Source organism: Fukomys damarensis, unplaced genomic scaffold (genome assembly GCF_012274545.1).
Source record: "Fukomys damarensis isolate Sample0158 unplaced genomic scaffold, DMR_v1.0_HiC HiC_scaffold_37, whole genome shotgun sequence".
Lineage (NCBI taxonomy): Eukaryota > Metazoa > Chordata > Mammalia > Rodentia > Bathyergidae > Fukomys > Fukomys damarensis.
In genome coordinates this window covers 9,264,222-9,274,515 of record NW_022900949.1, presented here as the reverse complement: position 1 = coordinate 9,274,515, position 10,294 = coordinate 9,264,222, and the positions used below count along the sequence as shown (strand labels likewise).

Below are 10,294 nucleotides of genomic sequence, written 5' to 3'. Positions count from 1 at the left end.
ATGCCCCCTGGTGCCCTCTGAGGCGCCCCTGCCATGGCCCGCTCGCTGGCCTGGTCCTGCTGTCCCTGGTGCCTGACGGAGGAGGAGAAGACAGCGGCCAGGATCGACCAGGAGATCAACAAAATTCTGCTGGAGCAGAAGAAGCAGGACCGCGGGGAGCTGAAACTGCTGCTGCTGGGTAAGCACGGGACCCATCTGGCAGGGGCCGAGGGCCGAGGCTGGGGGGACAAAGCACACAGCACCCGGGGTGGGGAAGATCTGAGAGACCCATTTTCCAGGTGAGAACACCGAGGCACAGGAAAGCCAACTTCCTCGCGGGAGGTGTGAGCAGTGGCCTCCCGGGTCCCCTGGTCAGGACACAGGGAAGATCAGAGGTGGCTCAGACATGTGGCCCGGTGGGGGCTCTGGGGCCAGCTTCCGGGCAGGCCCAGCACGTCCCTTGCCTGTGTCATGGAAAGGGAATGATGTGTGCTTGCTCAGTGCACAACCTGCCCAGCCGGCTGGCCAGCCTCAGGGCGGGGCCGGTCCAGCCTCTTCCTCTGTTTCCAGAGGGGAGGGCGCCCTGCTCTCCCTGGCATCTGTGTCCCCTGATGGCCAGGGCGGGCTTGTCTGGGGTTTGTTCTGGGGGATTGGGTCCTTTCTTCGTTCCTTTAAAATTTACTGAGTACTGCCTCACAAGCGCAAGGCCGAATTCAATACCTGGTACCAAAAAACAGAACAAAACAAAACAAAAAAACAACTAAAATTTATTGGGCAACTCCTGGGTACATAGCAATGGAATTTGTTTTTTGTTTTGTTTTATTGGTACTCGGGAGGCAGGCTTGGGCACCACTGAGCTACATCCCCCAGCCCCTTGCTTTGTTTTTTGAGGGAGTCTCACCGTGTAGCCCAGGCCGGCCTTGAACTCATTATGATTCTTCCTGTCCTCCCAAATGGTGGGATCATAGGCGTGCGTCACCAGGCCCGGCTAAAAATGAAAAATTTCTATGTCCTGTGGCTCACTTCCAGTGAAAGAGACAGGACAAGGGAATAAACAGATAAGATAATTTCTGGAGGCAGAGAGTCAGGGAAAAAACCTGGGGAGTCTCTTGGGGTCCATCCCCAGTACTACAAAAAATTGGCCTGGATCCCCCTGTTCATGTAAAATAATAAATGCCTAGAATATGTCATATATTATGCCTACGTAAGAAATATGTAGCGATCGTGTCTACTAAAGTCAGGAAGAGATGACTATTCATTTAGCTATCGATATTGAAGAAACTGTTTTTTTTTCTTTTGTACTAAGGATTGAACCCAGGTCTTTGCCCTGAACCACATCCCCAACTCTTTTTTTTTTTTTTTTGAGACAGGTCTCGCTAAGTCTCCAAGTTGCCCAGGCTGGGGTGGAAATTTCTTTTCGATCCTCCTGCCTCAGCCTCCTGAAGAGCTGGGATGACAGGTGTGCGCCTCTGTGCCTAGCTCCACACTTGGTCCCCTTCTGTGCTGACCTAGCAGAGAGGGGTCTATCAGTTTGAGATGTGTCCTCAAACTGCGCGGCCCCGCCCTGCCCACCACTCTCTGCTGCCCCCGACAGCCATCACACGGTGGCCCTTTCACCACACGGGTTGCAGCCGCAGAGCCACCTCCCCAGGGAAGTTTTCTCTTGTTACCCCCGCCCAGACAGCGGGTCCCCTCCTCCCTCTGCCTGCCGTCCACAGTGGCATCCACCTGTTCATTTGCTAACCCTAACCCTGCCCCAGGGACCCTGTCTGTCTCGCTCATGCCTGTTCGCAGGCCACAGCTGTACCCTGAGTCTGCTCCATAGCAGGTGCTCACGGCTAGGAGTGGTGGCCCGGTACACCGGTCACCCCAGGCCTCAGGGAGGCTGAGGCAGGAGGATCGCAGATTCAAGCCCAGCCTGGGCAACCTAGGGACTTAGTGAGAACCTGTGTCAAAATAAAAAATAAGAGCCAGGGATTTATCTCAGTGGTTCTGCCACCTGCCTCCTTGCAAGCACAAGGGCCCGAGTTCAATCCCCATTACCAAAAAGAAATAATTAAATTAAATTAAAAAGGGCTGGCCCGGCGTGGTGGCGCACACCTGTCAACCCAGCACTTGGGAGGCTGAGGCGGGAGGATCACTGTGAGTTCGAGACCAGCCTGGGGTCCACAGTGAGTCCCAGGTCAGTCTCAACTACATAGTGAGACCCTGTCTCAAAACAAACAAACAAACAAACAAGCAAAAACATAAATAAAAAGGGCTGGGGGCTGTAACTCAGGGGAGAGCTCCTTGACATTTCTTCACATCTCCTCCCACTCTGGGAGCCAGGCTGTCCTACCCCAAGCCAGGAGACCCCTCTGTCAGGGCGCAGCGGCAGGCCCTGGTGCTGATGGCGGCCGTCCTCGCCCTGGGGCTGCCTTTCCACCTGCCTCCCTGCACAGAAACAGGAATCTAAGCCAGTCGTTAATTTTCTCTCCCTGGAGGTGGCTGAACTTTTTTGAGGAAGCTGTCCCAGGGGCAGCTGGGCTGGGGAGGGGCAGCGTGGGGAACATTTGTCCTGAGCATGAAGTCATCACCATGTTGGGGGGGTGGTCAGGAAGAAATGGCAGAAGAACCCGGTCCCTTCCTTAGCACGCAGGGTGGACTCGGGCCAGAGAGGCGCAGTGACTTCTCCGAGGTCACCCAGCACTGATGCTGGTTCCAAAGCTGACCCCGTTCCTGTGCGTCTGGGAGAGAAAAGCCACAGTCATCCACCCACAGATGGGGAAACTGAGGCCCGGGGAGATGCCAGCATTTGTCTGGGGTTTGCAGAGTTTGAATCAGAGGTGGGCACAGAAGCGAAGCCTCCTGCTCTGCCCCACTCCAGTTGCCCCAGGCCTGGCCTTCTGCGTTCCCAGCCATCTGGGGTCTTGGGGCCTGGGGTGGGCAAGGGGCTGGGTCCTGGGACGGCCAGGGCTGGGCATGCGCGGCCGCTCCTTCCTGGCATTGCCGGGTTCCACTTCCTCCTCCGTCTCCAGGAGGAAGCAGCCACTTCCGGTCCGGCCTGCTCAGCCGCCAGGTGGGAATGGCTCTTCCCGCAGCCCCCCAGCCCGCCTCTCCTGGGGTTTCCTGAAGCAGACCATGACTCCCACTTCTGCTCCAAGCTGGGGAAGCCTCAAAACTTTACAGCTTTAGGACAGTGATGGGCTTCAAAGACAGAATTCTGGTGGTGATTTTGTTTTTTGGGGACAGGTATTTGTTACGAAGTTCAGGCTGGCCTTGAACTCACAGCGATCCTCCTGCCTCAGCCTCCCTCAGTGCTGGGATGACAGGCGTGCGTCACCACACCCAGCTTTGTCTTTGTCTTTAATGAAACAGAAGAGATTTAAAAAAAGAAATCAGAGCAGGGAACCAATAACAAGAAAGTAAACAGTGGTGACGTCAGACTTCTGCTTCTTCCTTGCTCTTTTAGAGGAGACCAGGGCGGCTATGTCATGTCCCAGTGTCCACAGAGACGTCGCACTCACTGACACACACCTGTTGTCTAACGCTGCCCCAGCGGTGAGGACCATGTAGGGACCCGGATTATTCTCCCATCCTCCCCGCGCTGTGTGACCCTAGGCCGGTCACTAATGTTTCTGATCCCTGGGTCATCTTTACAAATGGCAAAATAGCAAAAAGATCTACTCAGTCTCTTGGTTTGCAGTTGAATCCTTTTCACTGTGATTAGTATTTTTATTGTGCTGATCTGGGCAGGGTAAGGGGAACTTCCAAGTGTCATCCTAGAAGGGGGATTATAGTTAGCAATGTTGGATAGATCAAAATTGCTGGAGGGGGTGGGCACAATGGTGCATGCCTGTTATCCCAGCACTCTGGGAGGCTGGCGGGGAGGTGTCCTGGGTTCAAGTCCAGCCAAGGCAACTTGTTGAGACCCTGGGGATGCAGCTCCAAGGTAGAGCATCCAGTCTTGGTCTCCAGTATCATGCAGGAGAAAATGCTGCAAGAGAGGATTTTATTATCATCCTGAAGACACAATGGGTTTTTGGTTTTGGTTTTGGTTTTGGTTTTTTGAGACAGGGTCTCACTATGTAGTCGAGACTGACCTGGAACTCACTATGTAGCCCAGGCTGGTCTCGAACTCAAAGCGATCCTCCTGCCTCAGCCTCCCAAGTGCTGGGATTACAAGTGTGTGCCACCACGCCCGGCTCACAACGAGTTTTGAAGGTGGACAGTCAGCTGTCATTCCATGACGTTCACGCTGTCACCGTAAACACCTGGACATATTACCTGTGCATCACACATGAATTAATTATTCAAAAAAATCGAAGCACAGATGCTGGGGACTCAGACAGGACCGGGTTCAGTCCCCCTAACCAGCTTCATGACTCTGGGTGATTCCCTTTGCCAGTCCGAGACTCAGTTTCCCCATTTGACAAACAGCCAGGAAGCAGGAGTCCTGTCCCTCTCACTTCCAGGCAGGGCGAGATGGAGCCCCTTGGACTCTCAGAAAATCAATTATAAAATTAATAATAATAATAACAATAATAATAATAATAAATAAGCTGGGTGTTGTGGTGCACACCTGTATTTACAGCATTCGGTCAGCTGAGGCAGGAGGATCTCAGTGAGTTCGAGGCCAGCCTGGGCTGTACAGCGAGAGCTGGTCTCAGAAAATGAAATAAATAGGGCTCATGATTCAGTTCAGTGGTGCCTCAGCCTGCCTTGCAAGTGCAAAGTCCCGAGTTCAGTCCCCCGCACCAAAAACAAAAACAAAAACAAATCAATGAAATAAGTAAATCCTGAGCCCCATCAGGCTCAGTGCCACCTCCACCTTGCCCAAGCCCAGCAAGAGCCCCAGGTCTCCCTGTGAGGGACGTACGCCTTCTTCTCCAACTCCCACAGCCGAGTGTCCCTGCAGGAGCCTTAGTGACGGATGGGAACTTGTCCTGGAGCACAGTAGGTTCTGGAATCTGAAGCTGCAGTGGCGACTTTGGGGTGTGAGCCTGAGGGGCCCCCTTTTCACACAGCACTGGGGATGAACCCAGGGCCTTGGCACTGAGTTCCACCCCCAGTCTGTTTTAGTTTTTATTTTGAGGCAGGGGCTCACTGAGTCATGAAGTTGCCCAGGCTGGGCTCCAACTTGTGATTCTCCTGCCTCAGCCTCCTGCAAAGCTGGGATTATAGAGATGCCCCCCTGCCCGTGGCTTTTTTTTTTGCAGTCTCTTGTTATTGTGGTTAGAACCATAACCGTGAAGAGTATTAGAACTGTACAAATCACAGGAGATGTGAAACGGTGTCTGCCGTAATAAATAGGAGTGGCAGGGTTCAAGGAGGGGCCTGCCGGGCCTGTGGACTCTGCCCAAAGGGCGTGGTGAAGACGATTGATTTAATTCACACAACGCAATTCCCGGGCAGGGCCTGTTACTGCTCCCCGGCACAGGTGGGGAAACTGAGGCTCAGAGAAGCAGCGTCAATGGCCCAAGGTCCCAGAAGTGGCCTGGCCGGGATGGGATTGGGAGCCGGGTGTGGGGGGCCAAGGGAAGAGGCGCCCGGGCCGCACCCCCGAGAGCTGAGCGATGCGGGGGTCCCCAGGGCCGGGCGAGAGCGGCAAGAGCACGTTCATTAAGCAGATGCGCATCATCCACGGGGCCGGCTACTCGGAGGAGGACCGCAAGGGCTTCCGGCCGCTCGTCTATCAGAACATCTTCGCCTCCATGCAGGCCATGATCGAGGCCATGGAGCGGCTGCAGATCCCCTTCGGCAGGTCCGACAGCAAGGTGAGCCGGCCTCGAGCTGCCCGGCCGGCCGCGTCCCTGGCCGGCAGGGAGGGAGGTGCTGGGCATCGCGTCTAGGACGCCACCGAAACCTGACTTTTATTTCACTCTGCTGCAAGGACCTCAGAGGAGGAGGGGATGGGGCGGCTGAGGGGAATATGAGAGGCCTTGAAATTGCCAAAGGGAACTCAGGCCTGTCATCCCAGCACTCGGGAGGCTGAGGCAGGACGTTCTCAAGTTCCAGCCCAGCCTGGGCCACTTGGTGACTCGGCGAGGCCCTGCCTCAAACTAAAACACAGAAAGGTCTGGGGGTGCAACTCAGTGGCAAGCCCCGGTTCTGTCCCCGGTGCCACCAAGATTTTAAAAATGTCATGGTCCAGGAGCTGGACTTCAGGCCCAAGTTCCAGCCCGGCCTCTGCTGTGTGACCTGACCACAACCCTCTGTCACACCGGGTGGCGCCAGGCGCCCGGTATGGGCACAGCTCGCCGTGTCTGTGGTGAAGCCTGGAGTCTATGCTGGAGCAGGGCAACAGGACAGCTGACCGCAGGACCCACGCAAATAGCTTCTTTGCTCTGTCCCTCAAAATGGGGACCACCCTGTGACGCCTCGGAGATGCCCCACACGAGGGACGACCAGGAACTGGGTGCTCAGCACCTATTTCAATCCTGCTGTCGCCATTCAGCCCTGGCTTGTCCAAGCATGGCAGCTCATTGTGGCTCCCTTTATGAGACCCAGGCTCCAGGAGAGGAGGTCTTCCTGGAGGAGGGGGATTGGTGTGGGGTGTTGAAGGATGAATAGGAGTTCACTAGTCCCAATTCTCAAGGGCTTCCCTCTGTGGGTCAGTGCATGCAATAAGGGTGCAGGAGCAGCCAAACGAGGTTCCCGGAAGGAAAGGAAGACAGAGGGAGAGTGTTCTGGGCACAGGCTTGCAGAGAGGTGTGGGGGTGCCTCCCTGTAGGGTGCCTAACCTTCCCCATGCTTCCGTCCCCAGCACCACGCCAGCCTGGTCATGAGCCAGGACCCTTATAAGGTGACCACGTTCCAGAAGCGCTATGCTGTGGCCATGCAGAGTTTGTGGCAGGACGCGGGCATCCGGGCCTGTTACGAGCGCCGGCGCGAATTCCACCTGCTGGACTCCGCCATTTAGTGAGTCTGGGGTCTGTGTGTGGGAGGAGTCAGGGGGCATGGGAGGAGCCAGGTATGATGGGAGGGGCAGCGGGTGGGAGGAGCCAGGAGCGTAGCGCGTGTGGGAGGAGCTGGTAAAAATGGGTAGGGCCAGGGTCGTGGGAAGGACCTGGCCTAGTGGGTGGGCCCAGGGCAGGCGGGCACTGGGCGTGGCCAGAGGCTGCGCAGCCGTAGCCCCGCCCCACCCGCATTCTGGATGCCCTGGCTCTGCGTGAGCTGGGTGGAGACCACTGAGGGCAGGTCCTGTGCCAGGGCGATATCTGTCTTGGGGGCCGAGCTCCCCGGGCGACGTCCGAGGTGACTTAGTGGCTGGGGAAAGCGTCTTCAGGGTACCATTATCCTTGGGGCAACACATCCCTGAGGTGGGGCTGCCTCTCTCTCCCTGGGGGTGGTTCTGGGCTCGGCCTGTACCTCCCCGAGCCCCCCTCCCAGTCCTTGCTGGGCCCTGCAGGGTGTGAGCAGTAGAGGCAGGCTGGCTGCAAGTCCCGGCCTTAGTGGGCCCTGTCCCGCAGCTATTTGTCCCATCTGGAGCGCATCACTGAGGAATGCTACATCCCCACGGCCCAGGATGTACTGCGGAGCCGAATGCCCACCACCGGCATCAATGAGTACTGCTTCTCCGTGCAGAAAACCAACCTGCGGTGAGCACTCAGCCTGGGTCTATTCTGGGGTTTGGCTTATGTAGGGAGGCAAAAGAGCTGGGACTCTGACGGATGAGTAGGAGTTTGTAGGCCTCAGGTTTCAAGGGCCTGCCAGGCCGAAGGAGGCCAAGCAGACACAAAGACATCTTCATCCCCTTGTATAGTCAGGACTGGGGCCTGGAGGAGCCCCGAGGGAGGCACTGGTATTCCAGGAGAAGAGCGTTTCCTGGAGGCAAGACATTGGTATTAGGATGGTGAAGGAATAGAAGGGAATAGGAGTTCACTAGTCCCAGCCCTGAGGAGGCTACTGGGCAGGAGGAGACAGAGACTGTGTGGTCGGGGCCAGAGCAGAGGGATGACCAGGGCTGGGGCCTCAGAGCATGATCTCTATAGTGGTCACTGTCGGGGCGGACTAGAGGGAGTGGGGTGGAGGCCAGGAGACTCTGGAGAGGCAGGAGGGCTGGTAAGGGCAACACAGCGGCTGCGGGAAGGAAGTGAGGGGTGGTACAGAAGGGCCAGGACTAGGCCACTGCGGGGTCGGAGCAGGGAAAATGGACCCGTGAGCTTTGTGCCACAGCTGGTGGGGTGGGTGGTGCCGGGTGAGACCAGAGTGAGGCCGAGGAGCCTGAGGGTGGTGGAGGTGCTGGGGCCACGGGCGGAAGATGGAGTGGGAGGCGTGGGCCCCGCGGAGGGCGGCGGGCCTGGCAGTGAGAATCCTGAGGCCGCGGGAAGGCCGAGCTGAGGCGGGCGTTCCCGGGGGAGCCTTCGGAGTGCACTTGGGCGGGGGAGAAAGTCTAGGGGACGGAGTGTGGCCCGGCCTCGGTGACGCAGGCGTCACAAATGCTGAGTCGTGGGCCTCGGTTTCCCCTCCCGTCCTCGTCCCGGGCACTTCCTGAGTCGCGGCTGCGCCCCGGGGAAATGCTGCCGAGATCTTATCAGTGGCCCAGTTTCTGAGAAGAAAGAACAGGAAGGGGACTGCGCTTTGTCGGGCGTGTGGGGCCCACCGACAGGCCGCACCGCGTCCGGGACAGCCCTCTGCCCCATCGTGCCCACCCACTGCCCACTGACCGATGCTGCATGCCCCGGTGGCCAGCCAGGCTTGGAGGCCCCATTTTGCCTGTGGAGAAACTGAGTCCTGAGACGAAGTGGTAATCGCGTACGCTTCCTGTTTTGATCTCAGCACAGCCCAGGCCTGACAAGGGCCTGACTCCCTGGCAAGCATGAGGCCCTGAGTTCAATTCCTGGTACAAAAAAGAAAGAAAAGCAAAAATGAACGAGGTGTCCTGGTTTCCCATAGGATCGTGGATGTGGGTGGCCAGAAATCAGAGCGCAAGAAATGGATTCACTGCTTTGAGAATGTCATCGCCCTCATCTACCTGGCATCGCTTAGCGAGTATGACCAGTGTCTGGAAGAGAACAACCAGGAGGTGAGGGCTGCTGCGACCCCTCACCCCACTCCCTGAGGACCCTCAAGGGGCAGGAAGCTCAGACTGTCCATCAGGGAAGTGACCTCTTCTATCCACATAGGGTAATTTTGAGGGGATTCCTGCAAAGCATGCACAGACCTGGCCACGAAGGACGTGCTAGGGTCCTGGGGCCAGTAGCTTAAAGTGGCAACGTGGTATGCGTCTTCACCAACAGATGCTGATGTATCCCTGCTCAGTCCTGGGGGACAGGAGAAAGTCTGCATGGGAGGCTGTGAGAATCTGTGCCAGGCCCGTCCTCAGCTCTGGCACTGCTGGGGACCTCAGTGTCCTTGGCTTGTAGAAATGTCACCCTGATCACTGGCCCCATCTCTACCTGGTGCCTTCCACATGTGGTCTGTGTCTTAATCTTCCTCCTTATTTATTTTTATTTTTGCATTACTAAAGCTTGATCCTGAGCTCCATCCCCAGCCCTTTTTAATTTTTATTTTGAGACAGGGTCTGCTAGAATCACTAAGTCACCCAGGCTAGGCTGAAAATTGGGAATCCTCCTGCCTCAGCCTCCCAGTGTGCACCACCACACTTACCTCAAACCTTCCTGTTTTCATAATGTCTTGGGATTAGCAGGGCTACCACTTAATGCCTTCCAACTTCAAAGACTGGATTTCCAAATAGGGTCACTGCCCTGCCTGTCTCCCCTCCCCCTAGAACCGTATGAAAGAGAGCCTGGCCCTGTTTGGGACCATCCTGGAGCTGCCCTGGTTCAAAAGCACCTCGGTCATCCTGTTCCTCAACAAAACCGACATCCTGGAGGAAAAGATCGTTGCCTCCCACCTGGCCACCTATTTCCCCAGCTTTCAGGGTGAGTGGACCTGGATGATCTGCAGGGTTTGTCTCCCCCCCAGCAGCACTCAGGAGCAATGCTGGGCCCCGCCCTCTCCAGGTCAGGGCTACACAGGAGGGGACCTGAGTACCCCACCCAGCCACTTCCACTGTCTCTGGGAGCCTCAGTTTCCCTGTCTGTAGAATGGGGATTAAATTGGCCCTGGTGGTGGTGCACTTCTGTCATCCCAGCACTTGGGAGGCTGAGGCAGGAGGATTGCCACAAATTTGAGGCCAGCCTGGGCTACATAGTGAGTTCAAGGTTAGCCTGAACTACACAGGGAGACCCTGTCTCAAACACACAAAAACAAAACAAAAAAATAAGGATGGAGATTAAATAGAAGAAACCCTGGTACCAGATGCAACTACATAAAAAAAAAGAAAAAAGAAAAAAATTCTAAAAAGACGTGATTTGGGTTTTTTTTTTTT

At 56.3% G+C, this 10,294-nt stretch overlaps 1 protein-coding gene across 1 annotated transcript in view; it reads left to right on the top strand.

Annotated features, from left to right (window-relative positions):
• Nucleotides 1–16: 16 nt before the first annotated feature.
• Nucleotides 17–10,294, top strand: part of Gna15 (G protein subunit alpha 15) — a 14,088-nt gene continuing 3,810 nt past the window's right edge. Inside the window, exons 1-6 of the mRNA XM_019209159.2 lie at nt 17–178; nt 5,551–5,735; nt 6,725–6,879; nt 7,431–7,559; nt 8,857–8,986; nt 9,692–9,845. Of these exons, the coding sequence (XP_019064704.1) occupies nt 34–178; nt 5,551–5,735; nt 6,725–6,879; nt 7,431–7,559; nt 8,857–8,986; nt 9,692–9,845 (898 nt within the window). The 5' untranslated portion in view covers nt 17–33. The remainder of the gene's footprint in view (nt 179–5,550; nt 5,736–6,724; nt 6,880–7,430; nt 7,560–8,856; nt 8,987–9,691; nt 9,846–10,294) is intronic.